General features: G+C 50.0%; 1 protein-coding gene across 1 annotated transcript in view; it reads right to left on the bottom strand.

Annotated features, from left to right (window-relative positions):
- Positions 1 to 21,229, bottom strand: part of CAPRIN2 (caprin family member 2) — a gene marked incomplete at its 3' end in the record, with an annotated part of 157,324 nt that overhangs the window by 83,805 nt on the left and 52,290 nt on the right. The window contains exon 5 of the mRNA XM_082255938.1: positions 10,485 to 10,723. Coding sequence (XP_082112064.1) covers positions 10,485 to 10,723 — 239 coding nt within the window. The remainder of the gene's footprint in view (positions 1 to 10,484; positions 10,724 to 21,229) is intronic.

Genomic DNA, 21,229 nt, shown 5'->3' with positions numbered 1-21,229 from the left:
GAGACCCCTCCACCTACTTGGAAAATCTGATACAGACATATGGCCGGGAATCGTTCTCCCCCACGTTCGTGGTGGAGAGGGCCCACCGCTTGTCGGGCCGTCCGCCACCTCAGGGAGCACCCCCCGCACATCTATCGCCAAGTTTCTAAACTATAGAGACCGGGATATAATACTCCGCCTGGTAAGAGAGAAGGGGAATATCCCTATTGGAAACGGCAGGGTGGCAATATTCCCGGACTACTCGGCTGAAGTACAAAGAAAGAGGAAGAACTTCATGGAGGCTAAACGCAGACTTAGGATTAAGAACTACAAGTATGCAATGCTGTACCCAGCCCGTCTCCGAGTTGAGGGCGAAGATCAGGTACACTTTTTCGAAGATCCGGAAGCGGCCATAGTGTGGTTGGAACACCTCGAGACCCGCGCCTGACCCGGAGACTACTCATTCTTCAGAGATCGTTGCCTCTTCCTGAACCTTCTACCTGTCACCCTTTCATCATAACTGATTACGGCCCGGACCGCGGCTACTTCCCCCTTTATTTTTCCTGATGCCGGTTTCTCTGCCCTAACTGATGGGATAGCCTTGTTGTCTACACTGGCCACCTGCGGCTGAACTGCGGAATTTCACCTCACTTGGCTGTGAGGGCCCATTTCCTGAGGTTGTTGGCAGGGCATGGGAGCCCGGCTACGTACTACCATGCCTCGAGCCCCGAGAGGGGTCTGCGGCATGCTGACCAGCGTTGTTTCGCCCCCGGCACCTGCTGGGGCCAGGTGCGCGGCCCCGGTTTTGCCAGTCCCCCCCCCTTTCCTATGTGTTTTTGCTGGCCTCCCTTTTCCCTCCCCTCAGCCTGCATTTGAATGCAAGCGCTGAGCTACACAATGTGCTGACACAGGGGGCACATTTGGACACTGTACATGTGGACTTCCTTCCCTCTACCTTTTGGCTGGCTATAACGGGGGCCTTGTTTGAGTTGTTTGGGACTCTATGCCCGCACAAGTTGGGGTGGGTGCAGGGCGGGGTGGGGGACCTTTTGATTTGTTTTTTTATTGCTGTTTATTGGACTGTGCATGCTTGTTACCCATTTAATATGTTTCTCTTTACCTGTTCCCTCAGTGGAGACCCGGGTGCTACATGGAGCGACTCCCCCTTGTGGTCACTTGCTACCGTGCTCACGCTCCGGGTCACCACGAGACAGGGTTTTCCCCAAGATCCCTGTACACGCTCAGATAACTTTACAGAATATCACCTTATGGCTGCCATTAAATTGCTGACCTGGAACGTCAGGGGCCTAAGAGATAAGGTTAAACGCTCGGCGGCCTTCACTACTCTAAAAAAGCATAGACCAGATATTCTGATTTTGGTGGAAACTCATCTAGAGGGCCGTCTACACCTATCACTCAAACGCCCCTGGATAGGCCGGGTTTATCACTCTACCCACACCTCCCACTCGCGGGGGGTACTGGTCTCTAAGTATGTCCATTTCCAGCTTCAGGGATCTCGGGTTGACTCACAGGGGCGGTTTATTTTCCTATCTGTGCTAATATTTGGTGAACCCTGGTTGATTTTGGCTTTTTACGTACCTCCACCGTTTGCAATGTCTGGTCACGGAGGGATTGTCCTACATGGCTCAATACCCAGAAACCCCTGCGGTCTGTCTCGGGGACTTCAATAACGTGATGAACCCGACCCTGGACAGGCTGCAGTCGAGTCCCCACGCGGGTGGGTCCCCTACCTCCACTAGATTCGCTCATCTGAGAGTGTGGGTCTGGTGGATACGTGGAGAGCCAGGTTTCCCCTACGACCGGAGTTCTCTTGTTTCTCTGCTACCCATCATACAATGTCTCGTATCGACCTAATTCTGATCTCCAAAACCCTGCTTCCCAGACTGGTATCCGCGGGATTCCTCCCCAGATCCTTGTCAGACCACAGTCCCTACTACTGGGTCTCGATCGGGCTGCCACACGCCAGGTCGCCCCTGACCTGGCATCTACAACCACTTTGGCTGTCTCTGCTGCCAGAGGAGGCCTCGCTCGACACCCAGTGGGAACGGTATTTCAGTGAGAATGTGGGCACTGCCTCTCCCCTTGCGGTGTGGGAGGCTTTCAAGCCCCACGCACGCGCCACCCTGATTTCTCAGATAAAATCCTGCAAGGCGAGCTCCGTGGCGGCTTACAACTGTGCGGTGACCGACCTTCAGGAGGCGGAGGCTGCCTTTCTAACAGATCCTTCCGCAACTAGGGCTTCCCACCTGCGGTCGTTGACAGGGGTGGTTGCCCAAAGAGAGTTCAAGCAGGGAAAAAGATAAATTATTCTTCCAGCTTCAGGATTTTTGAGCACGGGGAGAGAGCCGGGAGACTGCTGGCATACCTAGTACATTGCGAGGACAGACCCCCAGTGGTTATTTCACTGCAGACTGACGCAGGAGACCTTGTCACTGACCCTATGGTGGTGGTGGACAGATTCCGCTCTTTGCTGACCTCTACACAAGGGCCTCCAGTGACCTTACCGACATGCAGCTTTTACTTGACGGTGTGAAATTCCCTAGACTAACGGAGGAACAGGTGACTGGGCTGGAGGCTCCGATAACGGGGGATGAGATTGCGGAGGCCGTGTCCGGGTTCCCCAGGTCCAAGTCCCCGGGCATGGATGGCCTGCCCATCGAGTTCTACGCCCATTTTTCCGAGCTTCTCTTGCCGCAGCTACTGACGTTGTTCAATGCCATATTTGAAGATAGGTTACCCACGTCCATGAAAGAGGCGCTTATTGTGCTGATCCCTAAGCCGGGCAAGGACCCCCGGTTTCCAGAGTCGTACCACCTGATCTCGCTCCTACAAGAAGACATCAAAATACTCGCAAAAATTCTGTCTATCCGACTGAACCGGGTCATTTGGTCCCTGATTCACGAAGACCAGACTGGTTTTATGCCCGGCAAGAACACGTCTCAACCTTCATAGACTATTCATGAATATACAAGCACGGCATGAGAACTCGGGACATAGGGTGGTGGTGACACTGGACACGGCCAAAGCTTTTGACTCTGTAGAGTGGAGTTCTCTGGGCATGCCTGGAGAGGTTTGGCCCGCGGTTTATTAAGTGGGTTCACTTGCTGTACAGTGCCCCGGTTGCCAAAATTCTGGCGAATGGCAGGACCTCTGAACCGTTCCCACTGTCCAGGGGGACGAGGCAGGGCTGTCTGCTCTTTTACTGTACGCCTTGGCGGCCGAGCCACTGGCCATCGCCATCCGGAACCACCCTGGTATAGATGGGCTGCGGGTGGGACCCCTGACCGAGAAACTTAGCATGTATGTGGACGACACCTTACTGTACCGGCGGACTCGGACACGTCCCTTACCGCGGCCCTGTCCCTGATATAACGTTTCGGCAAGTATTCCGGTTTGCAAATGAACTGGGACAAATCACAAATACTACCTCTGGATCACGCCCACCCGCCCCGGCGGCCCTTGCCCTTACCCCTACAGCGGGTATCGAGGATTAAATATCTAGGGGGTCTTGGTCACGCCAAATCCCCGAGATTATATCCAGGACAATATCCAACCTCTGTACGACCTAATTAAGGCCAAAACCCAAATTTGGGCGAAGCTGCCCTTGGGCGTCATGGGTAGAGTAAATCTCATAAAAATGGTTCTGCTCCCAAAGATACTTTATGTTTTGTGGCACTCCCCGATCTACCTGCCCCTAAAGTTTTTCAAACAAATGGAATCCCTCCTTAACCACTTAAGCCCCGGAGGATTTGGCTGCTAAAAGACCAGGGGGTATTTTGCGATTCGGCACTGCGTGACTTTAACGGACAATTGCACGGTCGTGCGACGCTGTACCTAAACAAATTTGACGTCCTTTTCCCACAAACAGAGCTTTCTTTTGGTGGTATTTGATCACGCGTTTTAAACAAAAAAAAAAAAAGAGCGTCAATTTTGCAATAAACAATATTTCACATTTTTTATGAAATTCCCCCCCAAAAAAAAGTAAAAAATCAAAATTTAACATTTTCGGCCAATTTGTTTTATGCTACATATGTTTGGTAAAAAAAAAATAAAACGCAAAACGCGTATTTTGATTGGTTTGCGCAAAAGTTATTGCGTTTACTAACAAAGGGAAAGATTGTAATTTGTTTTTTTTAACGCGTAATGGCGGCGATCTGCGATTTTTTTTGCGGTACTGCGACATTGGGGCGGACAGATCGGACCCTTGACTGACATTTGACACTTTTGGGGTTTGACATTTCTACAGTAATCAGTGCTATATATGCACTGTTACTGTAAAAATACACTGGCAGTGAAGGGGTTAACTTTATTTGAGAGGGAGGGCCTGTGTGTGTCCCTAGGGGCGTGATTCTAACTGATTGGCTGTGGCTTGAGCTGTAGTTACCCTGATCAACGGTCCTACATAGTAGAACTGTATGATCAGGGTTTTTACACAGGGGAGAATGACAGGCAGAGTGAGCGGCGTACATCGGGTCCGCCGGTCACACTCGCGGGGGGGGGGGGGCTGTCGCTCCCCAGAGCCTCACAGGCTAGTGACGTAAATATACGTCACTTTGCCTGTGAGGGGCTGACTGCCGCAGTAAATCTACTGACGGCAGTCGGCAAGTGGTTAAAGCCTTTGTGTAGGGTCAGAATAGGCACAAGCTTTCTTGGCGCAAACTTAAAAACCCCTCTAACCTGGGCAGTGTGGCCTTACCTGACTTTAATCTATTACCTGGCCGCTCAACTATCCCACCTGTTTCATATAGATAAATCCGATAAGACCCGCTTCCTCCACCTCCTCTGCCCCAGGTGGTCCCAATTGACTGACGACCCTCTGACTGCGGTATTCCAAGGGGTACAGGGCTCCGGGAACGCGGGCGAGACCGACTCCATGCTATACCATTACAGTAGGATTTGGGAGGTTGTTATGACTAAACCGAAGTACCCAGCTCTACACACCCATACCCCCCCGTGGCATAACGGGACCTTGGCGGAGTTCAGGTCCATGCCGGACTCTGAACTCTGGAGTGGAAAGGGAATACATTTTCTTTCACATCTACTCCAAGGGGAGACCATACGTTCGTTCAGGGATTTGAGTTCCACTAATTCTCTCCCGGCCTCCATGCTTTTCCGCTACCATCAGATCAGGCACGCATTTAGGGCCCAGTTCCCGACCCCTCCTCCTACCCTGGAGACCCCCTCCATGATTGACTTCCTCAAGAGTACTGATCCAACACCTGATTTCCATTCTCTACGCTGAACTCCACACCCCCAGCTCCACAGTCATTGCCTACGCTGCTAAGATCCCCTGGGAGGTGGACGTGGGTACTATAGAGGATGACGAATGGGATGATGCCTTGGGGACGTGCAAGGCGGTGTCCCCTAGGCTGTCTGATAGGTTTGGTGGAGGAGGAACTGGGTGAGCCTATCTGACTCCCTCTGGCCTTCAGAGATACAGACCTGAACTATCACCTAACTGCCTAATGTGCCAGACGGCTGTGGGAACTTTTTTCCACCTCTTCTGGAGCTGTCCCCAGCTCCAAGGGTATTGGAAACAGATTGTCGCATTCCTTCACGACAAAATGGGCTCCCCGGTACAGCTGGTCCCCAGGCAATGCCTACTGGGTATATACCCAGATGAAGAAATGGACAAAAGCCTACTTACCTTCCTACAGACCACTGTTTATAGCTCGGAAGCTTATTGCCAGAAAGTGGATGCGGGACTCTTCGCCCACGTTTGGGGCGTGGAAGGCCGAAGTCAATAATGTCATACCATAAAGTTATGTATAAAAAAACAGTGGAAAACTGGCCAAATTTACCAAGATCTGGGATAGATGGGTCCAGAGTCCAGACACTGGGTGTTAAGACACTCCATGTCAACGGTTGGAGCTCCCTTGGGTGGCAGCACTCTTTTTGAGTTGTGTACTTGAAATGTAAATTGCCATGTACTGATGACACAATCAGCTCTGATTCTGTCTGCATGCACAGACCTAGTTGATACTTGTTTTGATGTATTCATTTCTGTAAACCAATGTCTATCCTGCTTTTTTGGTCAAACTCACTGGTTTTAAAAAAAAAAAAAAAAAAAAAAAAAAAAAAAAAAGTTCGAATCAAGGAAGTAGTCGCCAAGGGACGCTGGAAAAAAATAATGGCCAAAGCAGACAACTGACCTTTAAATCGTGGTCAGCACCAAAACTGATTCACACCTTCCTGTAGGAATGCCAAAACCCTTGCAACCAAAAAGTAGCGGGGCTGAAACCCTTGCGACTCGCACCAGGCAATATACACCTTCCAGGTGCGATGGTAAATGTTTCAAGGAGGTAGCTTTCTGAGCCTTCGATAAGGCAGGAATGACTGCACTAGAGAGACTTTCTCGAGACTTTGCTTTCAATAGCCACACCATCAAAGCCAGAGACCGTAAAGTAGAATGGAAGATCGGTCCTTGAGACAGTAGATTACCTCAGCAGAAGCCGCCAGGGAGGCTAGACAACCATCTGTATGATGTCTGCGTACCAAGACAGACGTGGCCAGTCAGGGGCCACCAGAATGACTCGCACCCGTTCGGCGCCAATCTGCGGAAGAGCCGGGATAACAGATGAAACGGAGGGAAGGCATAAATCAGCCGATACCGGTGCCAGGGCACCACGAAAGGCACCGGTGGCAACCGCCAGAGGATCGTGGGTTCTGGCCACGAACCTTCCCACCTTTTTGTCGAGACGGGGCACAAACAGATCCACATCCAGAGTTCCCCACCGGGCGCACAGGAGACGAAACCTCTGGATGCAGAAACCATTCCCCCTGGTCCAGGGTCTGGCAACTCTAGTCCGCCTGCCAGTTGTCCACACCTGGAATGTGCACCTCAGCCCAAGACAGGATCTCAGCCACTTCCTTGGCCACCCAGGCACTCTGTGCCCCCTTGGTGATTGATGTAAGCCACTGCCAAGGGCGTGGTCAGTCTGAACCCAAACCAGGCAACCCTGAAGACGAGTTGTCCAATGGAACAATGAGAGCTTGATCGCTCGCAGCTCCAAGACGTTGATCGGTAAGGAGGCCTCCTCCACCAACCACAACGCGAGTCCAGAACTCCACCCCAGCCCGACAGGCTGGCATCCGTGTTTGGCACCATCCACAGCAGAGGCTGAAAGGACCTGCCCTGTTACAGTTGGCGACAGGAGCCACCCACACAAGATCCGATCTTGTGAGGGGGCTCACAGAAATCCTGTCCAACAGGGGTGTTGTGTCCCACCTGGAAAGAATCTGCTTGGAGTTCTGGTATGAAATTGAGCAAATGGGATGGCCTTCAAGGCTGAAACCATCAGACCCAGAGTCCGCATACAGGTCCGCAGAAGAGATTTTTGTCCGAGGGACCTGATCTCGCCCTGAAGGGTCTGGAGTTTGTCCTCCAGAAGAAAGACTTACAAACTGATAATGCCCTTCCGCCACTGCAAAGCAGAGATACCACTGATGACCTTCGTAGATAGGAACGTGAAGATACGCATCAAATCAATGGGAGGCCAAGAAATCCCCAGGACTCAATGCCACCACCGACCGGATGGATTCCATCCAGAACTTCTGTACCCTCACCAAGTGGTTCAGAGACTTTAGGTCTAGAATCGGACGCACTTTGCCCTCTTTTCTTGGTACCGTGAACAGATTGGAATAAAAAACCCACGAAACCTGTCCCACACAGGGACTGGCACAAGGACTCCTTGGGTGAGAAGATCCTGCTCTGCCCCCTTGAGATTGCTCAAACGGTCGGATGGAGATTTGACGGAAAGAACTTGTCTGCGGGGCGAGCGCAAAACTCGATCTTGTACCCTGAACGAATCAGTTTGTGATCCCACCTGTCCTGAATCCAGGACAATCAAGATTCCTGAAAGTAACAGACATCCACGCCACCCCGAAATCGGGTCAGGGCATCCCTTCAGGAAGAGGCGGACTGGGCCGCCGAACAGGCCTGACCGGCCTTAGGCTTACCAGACCATGGTTTGTGACCGAGGTCTTGAAGGATTTTCCTTTATCCTGTGCCCTGAAGGCATGAAAGGACCCACGATGAGCCTTAAAGGATGAACCCCACCCAGCGCGGGGGGCTTTTCCCTTAGATGCCTGGGGCAAAAGGGTACCCTTACCCCCTGTAAGCCCCTTGATCAACTCATCCAGTGTCCCCAAAATGACTACCCACAAAAAAGGACATCAGACAGTCTTTGTAAACGTGGTCAGCCAACCAACTCTTCAGCCAAATAATGCAGCTGACCGCAAGCCCAACTGCAGACAACTGTGTGAATAAAGGAGCCTCATCACACAGGTACATCACAGCCTGGGGCACTTGATCCACCATGTCAAGGCGGTCGGAGAGGCCGATTCCACCACCAGGGTACGCCGAAGCACCCTGGACCATTCCGTGACAGCCTGAGAGACCACCACCGAAACAAACACTGGTTTGGGCAGGGAGCCTGCCACCAAATACATGTGGCGGGAAAGTCTCCACACGCCTATCAGCCGGATCCTTGAACACCGGGGAGTCTTCCGCCAGCATTAAGGTGGATTTATTCAACCTAGAAACAGTGTGGTCCACCTTAGGTGACACCATCCAACACTTGTCCACAGGATCCACAAAGGGATAACAGTATTTAAACTGCTTAGGCACCAGCATATGCTTGATGCAACGCCATTGGTCGTTCACATTTTTGTGAAACTCCTCAGGGCAGGGGAAAACCTGACCCGACTTCAGAGCTTTGTGCGGAACCCGAAGGCAGCCCGCTTACTTGACAGAGGGCTCATCGTCAAGATTTAAAGTCTCCTTAACGGAGCTAATAAGTGCATCCTTTGCTGCACGCTCTCATGCCGCCGTGGAGGAAGTCTCATCGGAATGTGAGGACTGGGACCCCTCCGGGGGGTTGGGGGGGGGACATTGTCCATGGCAACCAAATCAGGCTCTGTGTCAGAAGACTGGGAGGGCATAGGCCGTTTGAGAAGTGCGTTCAGACATCAGCAGATCCATTTTTGACACCAAAGTCGCAAGAGCAGCAGATGAGGCCATGGAAGAGGATTCAGGGGTACCTGAAGCACCAATAAGGTCTGTGGGGAATTTGTTATCCTGGGACTGTTTTTGCGATACAAAATTTTTGGAGCGCTGGCCCTTTAAAACTGCGGTTCCTGCGGACCCCCACCGCAAAACAGCACCTCCCGTGGAGACACCTTAGAAACAGCTACAGGCCTGTTTTTGCAGGAAAATGCCAGAAAAAGCGGTTAAAATCACCCCAAGTGTACTTGCCACACGCTGCTGCAGTGAGAGACAGGAGGAAGTGACCTCACTAGAGGCCTATGCCCGCCTGGAGTCACAAAACATATGTTGCCTGATAGAAATTAAATGAGGCGGCACTGGTAAAAATGGCCGTCGCCCTTACTAGGCAGTCGCCTTCATCCAAGATGGCGCCCAAACCAGCGCAAGAATGAGCTAAAATGGCTGCTGCCCACACAAAGCGGCCTAAACAGCCTGCCCACACCCAAAATGGCGGTCGTGCAAACTGCACCAAATAGGGCAAAGAATGCATGCGCTGGCCCCCACAGGGAACCCCAGAGAACCCCCGGGATGTATGAAGCCCCCAGTCATGGCAGTATGTACTGCAGAACGCCCCCAGCAGGGGCAGGGAGGAAGGGGGCCGCACCACATGGCCAGGAAGGGGATATCACAGAAGCCACCATGTACTGCTATCCTCTGAGTGGGCCCGGCTAAACACCCCCACAGACAACCCACCTTTAGGGACCCAGGGGTAGTATCACTCACCAGTCCAGGCAACGCTCTGATATAGAACACCTCCCACCCTGAGTGGTGGTGCCGTCAGCCAGGAAGGATGCCAGCAACTTGCACGCGGTCCGGAGTGGAGACATCCCGGCGAAGGGACTCCGCAGGCCCATCCCCATCTCAAGGGGCACGGTCGTTGCGAGGCCAGGGCGCACCAATGACCTGCGACACTCGGCGGCAGGCTGGGACTCCATAAGGATCTACAATATCCAGTGCGAGGCCCACTTCTGCTGTCGCTTGTAGTTACCCAGGAATTCCCTGACTAACTAGCGATAGTGAGTGAAAATGGAAAAGCCATTTTCAAAGAAAAAAAACACCAAGAAAAAAAAAAAAAAAAAAAGAAAAAAAAGACTAGGTTCCGGCAGGGAAACCTAGCCTACTCCTGATGCTAGGCAGCATAAAACTGAAGGAAAGTGGTAACTGGTTCAGTATAATGGCTGGGGGGATGGCCCCGTGGAGGTGTGCCCAAGTGTAGAAAGTTTTTTTTAACATTCCAAACTGCCTAGCTTGCTCCTTCAGAGGGCGCCATTACCCACTCGTGAAGGCTATATGACGAGCTGCAACTGTTGGAGGACATAAGTGAAAGGCAATTTTAAAGCACCAGTGAGACATTGTCTGTTGACCCCTTCCTCCAGCCTGTTCCAAAGTTGTCCCACCTAAGCCCTTTTACAGGTGGAAAATCAGTTTCCAATTTTACCTCATGTGTTTGAACCTCTTGTGGCAGATCAGCTTTGCAAACTTGATAAGATAATCCAGTTCCTTAGAGGAGAGGTGCATAGCTCCGTTGAGTCCATCCTTAAAGTCCCCCTGGATGTGATCCTGAGAGAAAGACTGCAGCAAGTACTGGATCTGCAGGACTGTATGCAGCCGCTTTTTTTCTGCTTCAAGCCTTTGGACGTGCTCTCGCCTCAGTGATTTCTTCTGGGCTTTAATCAGCTGAAAAAGTCCAAAATTATGCAATGCAGTATTGCTGGGGTCCTACAAGACCTGGGGCAGACCTAGACAGGCTGAAATTCACACAATGCATGTTTGACAACTAGAGGTAATGGAAAGATTTTAGGGTCACTGGACAAATCGGGAGGTAGTCCAGGAATCAAGTAAAAAACACTACCCATTTAAAAAGAAAAAAGTGACCTATAATCTGAAATTCAAACTTACAATATTGTGGTTGCATAAATATGCACACCCTTGAATACTTTGTTAAAGCACCTTTTGGTGTAGGAGTTTTTGCATGGTACATCTTGCCTTGGGAATATTTACCCACTCTCCCTTACAAAAGCTCTGTCAGATTGCAAGGGCATCTCCTGTGCACAACCCTCTTGAAGTCACTTCAGATCTTCAAGTTTAATCAAGTCTGGGCAATACCAAAACGTTAATAGAATGCTAAAACTATTCCATTGTTTATTTGGAGGTATTCTTTGGGCTGGCATGCTGAAAGGTGAAAATTCTTCTTGATCAGCTTCTTAGCAGGTCTGAAGGTTTTTTTTGCTTTTAACTAATGTGAAACAGTTCTGGTCCCCCCCCCCCCCCAAAAAAAAAAAAAGCCCCAGCTACAGCTTCAAAAAGCCCCAAAGCATAATGCTGCCACCACCATGCTTCATTAGGTTTTTGGTGATGTGCAGTTATTTGCACCACATACTTTTTAGAATTCTGGCCAAAAAGTTCAATCTTGGGTCTCGTCATAACATTTTCACACAGACTTGCGCAAGTTTTTGCAAAACGTAGACCAGCTTGGATGTTTCTTAAGAAAAGGCTTCCATCTTGCCCCCTTTTCCCACAGCCCAGCAGCTCCCATAATATTGCAGAAAGCCTCTTAGTACCCTCAGTCAATTTTTCATGTTTTTCATAAACTTGAGGGTCGGACAGTTCTTGGTTAAGTCACTGTTACGCCATATTTTCTCCAATTGTTCTCGACCATCTTCACTGTGTTCCATGGTATTGCTAATGAAAAAATGTTGTACACTTCTGACAGATGCCAAAAAGGAGGAGATCCCTTGATGCTTTGTAATCACCAGGAGATAGTTTTGGAATGACCAACCAGAGCCCATCCCTGAATCCAATTTCATTTGGATCACTTTTCATGTAGAGCAGATCGATTTCAAAGGCAAGATGTGCCATGCTAACGCCTACCCCAAAAGGCTTAATCCTGTCAAAACTAACAAGGTCTTTAGTATTTTACGCAACCACTTTATTGCAAGTTTTTTTTATTTTTCCCCCTTTAGTTTTTAATTGAAACCACACAGATACTAGGTGGAAAAAAATATTTCTTCAAATTTTTTTTTTTTTACAGCTCAACCCAACCATTTTTTTTTATAGGAGTGTGGTGTAGGGGAGTGACACCTACTATAGTGCACTGGAGCTAGGGATCATTGGCAATCTTGAAACTCACAAGAAGATCCAGACACAGGTGCAGTTTAACCACTTCCATACAGGGCAGATACACCCCCTTCCTGCCCACCAATTTTCAGCGCTCAACACTTTGAATGATAATTACTCAGTCATGCAACATTGTAATTTTTTACACAAATAGAGCCTTCTTTTGTTAGTGTTTAATCACTGGGTTTTTTATTTTTTGCGATCGTGAAAATGGCAAAAATTTACAAAAAAAACGGAATTTTTGAAAATCTTACCTGTAAAATTCCTTTCTTTGAGTCCTCCGACAGTCGCCGCCATCTTCATATTCGTCACAATGGGGTATTAGACTTTGCTCCGTAGGAGTAGCTAGGCAACAGAATATGTCAATATTAAAGCTTTTAACATATCCCCACCCCAGGGGGTGGTCCCCTCAGTCTATACCCTCCTGCTTCAGTTTCAGTGGAATAGCAGTAGAGTAACTAAACCCCAAAAGAGGGGCGGGGGCGGCGACTGTCGGAGGACTCAGAGAAAGGAATTTTACAGGTAAGATTTTACAAAAATTCCGTTTTCCCTTACGTCCTCCGACAGTCGCCGCCATCTTCATATTCGTCACAATGGGGACGTCCCAAAGCAGTGCAAACATGAGGGGTGGGAAACGCAGCCGCGCCTAAAGGCAACGCAGTCTCCACATCAAAGAAAGTAACCTTACCAAAGGAAGGAAACCAGCTGGGCAACATGAGAAAAAATTTGCTCAATGGGAGCAATAACCCAGGAAAAAAAACAAATAACCCAGGGATAAAAAGAAATCCCAAACAGCCCAAAGGACCAAAACCAGGAACCCTAAGGGACTGCCACACTAAGAACCTTGCGGCCAAAGGAAGCATCTGCCGATGCTTGAACATCCACTACGTGGAACAGAGTGAAGGTGTGCACGGTCGACCAGGCCGCCGCCCTACACACCTGGGCCACAGAAGCCCCATGACAGGCCCAAGACGTACTCAGAGATCTGGTAGAGTGCGCCTCCACAGGCATAGGGGAAACTTTTCCCCGCAAAGCATAGGCCTGTTCAATGGCCTGTCTGAACCAATTGGCGACGGCAGAAGCCGACGCCGCTACGCCCTTCCGAGGACCCCCGGAAGGACAAAAAGAATCCGACCTGCGAAAAGATTCAGACGATTTTAGGCAAACCCTAATCGCCATGAACAGCATCCAAGGAGTGCAACACCACCTCCTCCGCAAGGCGAAGGCAAGACAATGACCTCACTGAGGTGAAATCCCGAAACCCTCTTCGGAAAAAAAGGGTTAGGTCGCAAGACCACCTTAACCAAGCGAGTGACCAGATACGGACAATGGCAGGACAAGCTGCCAGCTCCGACACATTGCGAGCCGACGTGATCGCCACCAAAAAAGGTGACCTAGGACAACATAGACAACGAGATCTACCTGATCCGTACAAAAAAGAACCATGTTGTAACACGGATAGAACAAGATTCCAGTCCTAAAGAGACAGAGGCACCCTCCTAGGAGGGACCAGATGCCCCCGAACAAAAGTGCCAACCAAGGAGTTAGATGCCATAGGACGTTGAAAAAAGAACAGCCATCGCAGACACCTGACCCTTGAACGTAGCCAGCGCCAAACGCTGTCAACACTCTCTCGAAGGAAGGACAACACCCCAGACACCGACTACGGGCGAGGTGAAGACCCCCTGGACTCACACCAGGCAAAATAGGTCTACCAAGTACGGTAAAAGACCTTCGAGGAAAAATTCCTCGCGTCGATCAAAGTGTGAATGACCTCAGGGGAGAGACCCCTATCCCTCAGGACCTCGGTTTCAACAGCCAGGCCGGCAAAGCCAGCGACTGTAAGGCAGGATGAAATATCAGCCCTTGAGACCGGAGATCTTCCCGAAGAGGCAGACTCCACAGGGCGTCGACCGCCAAATGCACGAGGTCTGCGTACCAGGACCGGCAAGGCCAGTCCGGTGTCACAAGAATCACTGTGTTTCGGTTCCGAGTCCAACCTGCGAAGGAACCTGGGCAGCAATTGAAAACGGTGAAAACGCATACATCAGTCGGTACTGATGCCACGGAGCTACCAACGCGACTGACGCGTCTGCCCGAGGATCGCGTGGCCTTGCCACGAACCTGTTCACCTTGCTGTTCAGACGAGACGCGAACAGGTCCACCTCCGGAAGACCCCACTTCGCGCACAACATCTGGAGAACATCCGGACAGAGGGGCCATTCCTCCTGGTCCAGGGACTGGCGGCATCTGATAATCCGCCCGCCAGTTCTCCACCCCCGGAATGCGAACCGCCGATATCGCCGGGACATGTGTCTCGGCCCAAAACAGAATGTCAGCCACTTCCCGAGCCGCCCGGGCTCTCTTCGTGCCCCCTTGGCGAAAGACGTAAGCCGCCGCCGTGGCAATGTCCGTCTGCACCCGAACCGGACAGCCCTGCAGCCCGTCCGGCCAACGATGAAGGCAGAGATTCATCGCACGCAATTCCAGAATGTTGATCGGAAGGGAGGATTCCGCCTCCGACCAAGTTCCCTGGGCGGACAGAACGCCCAGAACACCACCCCAGCCCGACAGGCTGGCATCCATGGTGACCACCGTCCATGAGAGACGAAAAGACTTGCCCCCCGACACCACCGGGGACTGGAGCCACCACAGAATATCCCTTCTGGTGCGATGGCCCAACGAAATCTGGAACCAGAGATTGCGGTCGCCTGTCCCACCTGGACAGGATCTCCGCTTGGAGACCCCGTGTGTGAAACTGGGCGAAGGGAATCGCCTCGAAAGCCGAGACCATCAATCCCAGACATCTCATGCGCGTCCGGAGTGACGAGCACGGAACGTCCCTGAGGGACCTGACTTCTCCTGAAGAGTCCCGAGTTTGTCGTCCGGTAGGAAGACCTTCGCCTGGACCGAGTCCAGAATCATTCCCAGGTAGGGAAGACGAATCGGACACAGCGTCGACTATGGAGAATCAATCGCCCAACCAAACTCCTGAGAGTCAGCATCATGAAGGAGAGGTCCTCCTCCAGACCCTGGCTGGCCGCAGACCGAACCAGAATAACTTCGATACCCCAGGACAGAGATGCCCTGGGCTCTCAACAAAGCCAGAAACCGGTGCAAGCACCTTGGCGAAAAAAACCCGTGGAGCCGAAGCGAGACCAAAAGGTAACGCCACGATTGGTAATGATCCTCCGCAATGGCGAATCGAAGTCACCTCTGGTGACCCTCGAAAATCGGGATGTGAAGGTACGCATCCTTCAAATCGATGGAGGCCATGAATTCCCCTGGAACCAGGGCAGCCACCACCGACCGCAGGGATTCCATGCGGAACTTGCGAACCCGCACAAAGCGGTTCAGAGCCTGGAAGTCCAGAATTGGACGTACCCTGTCCTCCTCCTTGGGCACAGTGAACAGATTGGAAGAGAACCCCCGAAATCTGTCCCGATGAGGCACCGGAAGCACCTGAGGGAAAAAATCTGCTCTCCGGCCGGGAGAGAAAACTCGATCTTGTAAACAGAACGAACGATTTCCTGAACCCACCTGTCCCGAAAACACGGGCCAACCAGGGTTGAAGAAAAACCGAGCAAGCGTCCCCCCACCCCAGAACTGGGTGAGGATGCCCCTTCAGGCCACATTGTTATGGGCAGCGGATCCGGACTGGCCGGACTTATGCTTACCAGACCACGGCTTCTTTTGGGAGCCTTGGCCTTTGAATGGTTCTCCCCTATAGGGCGACCGAAAGGCACGAAAGGACCCCTGAGAGGGCCGAAAAGAAGCATGCTACTTACCATGAGCAGCCTTAGCCTGGTGGGATCGGGGCAGGAACATGCTCTCACCACCCGTGACCCCCTTTATCAGTGCATACAAAGATCCGCCAAAAAGGCGAGATCCATCATAGGGCAGATTGGCTAAGGTCTTGCCCGAAGATTGGTCCAAAGACCAACACTTCAACCAAACCAGGCGGCGAGACAATACCGCCACACTGTGTACACGTGCAGCCAACGGTACTATATCCAGGACCGCATCACACAAATACACGACACCCTGATGGATTTTATCCACCATATCCAATGTCGCCGGTGAGGCTGAATCAGCCACCAGGACGCGCCTGAGTGCTTGCGTCCAATTCGCGACAGCCTGGGCTGCCCTAAGCGAAGCAAATAGAGCCTTTAGCATAGAACCCATAATAGAGTAAGCATGACGGACAAGAGACTCCAGCCTCCTGCCCGTAGCATCCCGGAACACCGAGGTATCCTCTGCATCGCAGTGGACCCATTCATCAGTAGCGGGCGTGAAAGGATAACGCAGCCTGAACCTACTTGGTACAGAAAAAGGCTTGCGTATATTGCGCCATTGTTCCTTAACAGCGCGCTGAGAATCATCAGTGCAGGGAAAGACCTGCGATGTCTTGCGTCTTTTCTGCGTCCCATAAGCTGCCAGGGCAGCAGGACGACGTGGTTCAACCCGTAAACGCAGTGTTTGCTTGATAGAAGCAACCAATTCATCCATGAGTGCAAGCTCTTCAGGCGAGCCAGGGGGAGAATTATCCACCCCATCTACCTCAGCCTCCACCTTGGACCCCACAAGACCCAGGGAGGAACGGGACCCAGATAAGGAGACCCCAGCTATAGCAGCCCCATCACCAGCACCCTCTGTCAGAGGAGATTGAAAACTCTGGGTCGTTGTGTGTATTGAACAGCCACAAGCATTAGCACCTGAGCAGCAAGATTAGCCACAACTGCAGCCAAAACCCCCCCTGGGGGGGAAAACAGCCCTTGGTCACCCACCAAGTGGTAGGAAATTTGTGTCCCTGAGAATCCATTGCCCCCATGATAAGCCGGAAAATAAAGGGTTAATTGCCCCTTAAAACAAGCGCGGCGAGCGCTGCCCACCGCACACACACACTGGCACAATTTTTACCCCCACCGGGAGAAAGGCTCAACACAGGCAAGGATAAAGGGATAGGAAGGTAAAAACCTGTAGAGACCATCGCTGCTGCCTCGATCGGTGCACCCAGGTAGAGGAAGCGATGCAACACAGGGCGCTCCATGAAAGCCTATGGAAGGCTACAAGAAAATGGCCGCCCGCAGTGATACCATGCGGCCGGAGCGAGCGCTGCCAAAATGGCGCCGAAACCGCCGCTCCTCCACCTCAGCGAGGTGGACCAAACATAGCATAGCATGTAAAAACATGGCGGACCGCCGCAGCGGTCGCTGAAAGTGCCCCAAACATGATAAAAATCATGCCCCACAGCACACAGCCGTTCACACATACACAAACTGACACAGACAGTGCAGCACAGCCCCCCCTCTTTGCAGCCCACAGCATGCAGCCAGAGAGAGGGATTTCAATAGTGTGAACACAGGCAGGGTTACACAGTCCCAGACTGACACCCCCCCAACAGACAGGTCCCCACATAGATACACTTACCTCCTAATGGCGTGGGGAACCCGCACAGGCGAACAAGCCGCTGCGCATGTGGCAGGGAGAGTCGCATCCAGGACGCAAAAAATCGGGGTTAAGAAACCGCACAGCGTCCAGTGAGGTAGCCACCTCACCAATCATCCCTGCACCGAACAGGGATGGGTCGTTCACTGTGCCAGGAGCGTTACCTGGCTGAACGCTCGATGGAAGGCTGGGAAGCCACTGACCCACATCCTGCGACCAGGGGGGATCAGCCTGAGACCCAGCCCGCACAAATCATCTTCATCAGAAGAACTAACTAATGCTGACAAAAAGAACAGCTAAGTAAAGAGAAAAAACTCAAACAAAAAAATCAAAAAAGAAGATAAAGGCTGAGACAAAATGCCCCAGCATAGAGAGATCCAGCTACTCCTGACAAGCTAGACATTGAAACTGAAGCAGGAAACAGGAAGCAGGAGGGTATAGACTGAGGGGACCACCCCCTGGGGTGGGGATATGTTAAAAGCTTTAATATTGACATATTCTGTTGCCTAGCTACTCCTACGGAGCAAAGTCCAATACCCCATTGTGACGAATATGAAGATGGCGGCGACTGTCGGAGGACGTAAGAGAAAAAAACATTTTAGTTTAGATTATAAAATTTTGCAAATAAGTAAAGCCTTTAGATGTCACAAATCGGTACAATATTCACATAAGTCCACGGGGTGACAGACCATCCAAAAACGGTGCAATAAGCCATGATCCTCCACCAGGCACATATATATGCTCACCCGATTTCCCAGGCAGCCAAGTCTTGAGTCAAACTCCTGTGGGCAAAGGGGTTACCACCTTACAGGTATCGAGACATCCTTATCTTCCGAGTAGGTGCACTAAATAAATCCATCACATGGAGCCAGAAAGATTTTTCATAGTATAGTACGATTTGAGTAAATGGTTAAAAACCATGTACATGTTCATATATAAAAACGAGAGCTAGACTCATCAAAAAGTCCGCCGCTCCTCAGCATGGATTCATCGGACAGTCGCCAGTGTGTAGGCCCAGTCCTGGACACGTTTCATGTCAGTACACGTTAATAGGAATCTGCCAAATCCCTGACATTGTAAACTTGTGTTAAAGGGAAGCTCGGATGCTGGTAATTCTGAAACCGAAGATGGCACCATTTTCCAGAAGACCGGAAACTGAAGAGCCGCCATTTTGCTGGCAACCAAAGTGATCTTATGCCATGCTTCCTGAACCAAGCATTTTCATTCAGAGCAGTTCTCAATTAAAGCTCTAGGTGCTCCAATATGTGATAAAATATTTAATAAAATCCTTAGTCTAAATTCTAAGGTCATAAAAGCCAGTCTACTACATGATAAACCATCACTATAAAAGCTATAAACATTCAATAACAGATTACATACAGAAAATTACTATGAAGTATAAGATGGAATCTCATACATCAGTATGTAGAACAAATACACTATCCCATGAATGGAATAAAATGTATTAAATAGATGTATAAAAAAATTCACCCATTCATATACAATTATAAAGATATAAATATGTAAAAATATACAACTTTATGGTTCATTTGGGTGAGATCTATCTTCCCCAGATGAATGGCGGGCAATCCACTCTTTGAACCAAATCGTCATATTGCACCCTATGAAAACTTGTACATCTATGGGGTAGCTAGCAATTAAATTGTATGCTAGAAAAAGATAATCAAGCACTTTATTTAGGGAAGTCCTAGATGTTCACTAGATACAAAAAGGGGGGGGGGGGGGAATTTGTAAGATCTTCCAAGATTAAGGGCCCGACTGCAACATCGGTCTAAAAAAAACAGATGTCTAGGTCTACGTTGAGTCCCCTGGGCACCGAACGTTTTAAGTTCATAGATCCATTCGGTTTCTCTTCGAAACCTCGATTTTTATTCATCCTTCACTGTCGTTGGTTTGCATCTATGGCCACAAATTTCAGAACACTAGCATTTCTATTATGGAATCTTCGGAAATGGGCAGAAAGATGGTCTATAAAACCTCTTAATGTTCTGCACATGTTCTCTCAGTCTCTCGAAGGCATCTGATGGTTCTCCCCACATACTGCTTATGGCAAGGGCATTCGAACACACGTGTAGTATTGCAGGTGATAAAGGCCTCTATAGCTTAAGTCTTGTGACATTGGGCTGAAAAGCAGAACATGTATGGTGGTGTTGGTTTTTGTGCATAGAACACATTGTCTGCATGGAAAAAAACTTTAAATTAGAAAAAATATTGTTCTGACTGGGGGGGGGGGTCGACAATGTTGGGTGCCATCTTATCTCTGTGTCAACTTTTCTAAAGACCACCTGAGGTTGAGCTGGTAAAATAGAGTTCAAAACCGAATCATTTGAAGATACCCCAAAGTTTAATGATTTTCTTGATCTGGTAGTGCTGTATAGAGTACCAAGTAATAAAAGGGCAGAAGTTGTTTGCAATGGGTTCTTTAGGCCTAGTGTGAAGTAGGTCTGCTCTACCTACGTTAGCTACCATTTGGATAGTGTCTTACAAATCCAGGGCATCATATCTTTTCTCCAAGAACCTGGACTTCAGTATCTCTGATTGGGTATAATAGGCATAATAGTCCAGTTTGTCGGTATAGTTGCGCCTCATTCTCATGAATAGTGATGAGCCGAACACCCCCTGGTTCGGTTTGCACCAGAACACCGCGAACAGGGGAAAAGTTTCTTAGAAAATGCGAACTCCATTGAAGTCTATGGGACTCGAACATGAAATCAAAAGTCCTCATTTTAAAGGCTTAAATGCAAGTTATTGCCCAAAAAGTGTACAGGGGTCTGGATACTGCCCTGGGGGACATATACCAATGCAAAAAAATTTTTATAGTTTTTACAGGAGCAGTGATTTTAATGCTTCAAGTGAACAAAAATGAAAAACCTACCGTTAGTTCACCGGTAACCGTCTTTTCTTACGAGCCTTTCCAGGATGGTCCAACAGTGAGAGATAGGCTCCTCCCTACCGGAAACACAATCAATTAAGCACATTTAAAAGGCCTCACCTTCCCCTCTAGCCCCAGTTGTAATAGAGTAACTTCCAACAACTGAAAATTTTTTGAGGGAAACGTTTTAGAAATTATAGGTATTCAGGTATTCATCACCTACACTCATGCATAACATTATGCACCCCTTTAAGATAGGGTGGGTAGGCGACCGTCCTGGAAAGGCTCGTAAGAAAAGACCATTACCGGTGAACGGTAGGTTTTCTCCTCACCTTTCCAGGACAGCCCAACAGTGAGAGGATAATAGAGACCTGCCTACCTTAGGGTGGGACCACTGTCTGCAAGACTTTTCGGCCTAAGGCTAGGTCTTGTTGAGACAGTATGTCAATGTGGTAATGCTTCAGGAAGGTGTCATGACTGGACCAGGTGGCTGCAGTGTGGATTTGTTCCCATGAGGCTCCTGCCTTCTCAGCCCAGGATGTGGCGACGGCTCTTGTTGAGTGCGCTTTTATCATGGTTGGAGCAGGAAGACCTGACAATTCATAAGTGGTAATTTCTTGCCTAATCCACCTTGCTAGTGAAGGTTTTGAAGCCTGCAAACCTTTCCTAGGCCCAGAATGAAGAACCAGTAGATGGTTTGATCTCCTGAAAGCTTTTGTTCTTTC

The sequence above is a fragment of the Pelophylax lessonae genome (assembly GCF_965119305.1).
Source record: "Pelophylax lessonae genome assembly, chromosome: 4".
NCBI lineage: Eukaryota > Metazoa > Chordata > Amphibia > Anura > Ranidae > Pelophylax > Pelophylax lessonae.
This window is presented reverse-complemented; position numbering and strand designations above follow the sequence as displayed.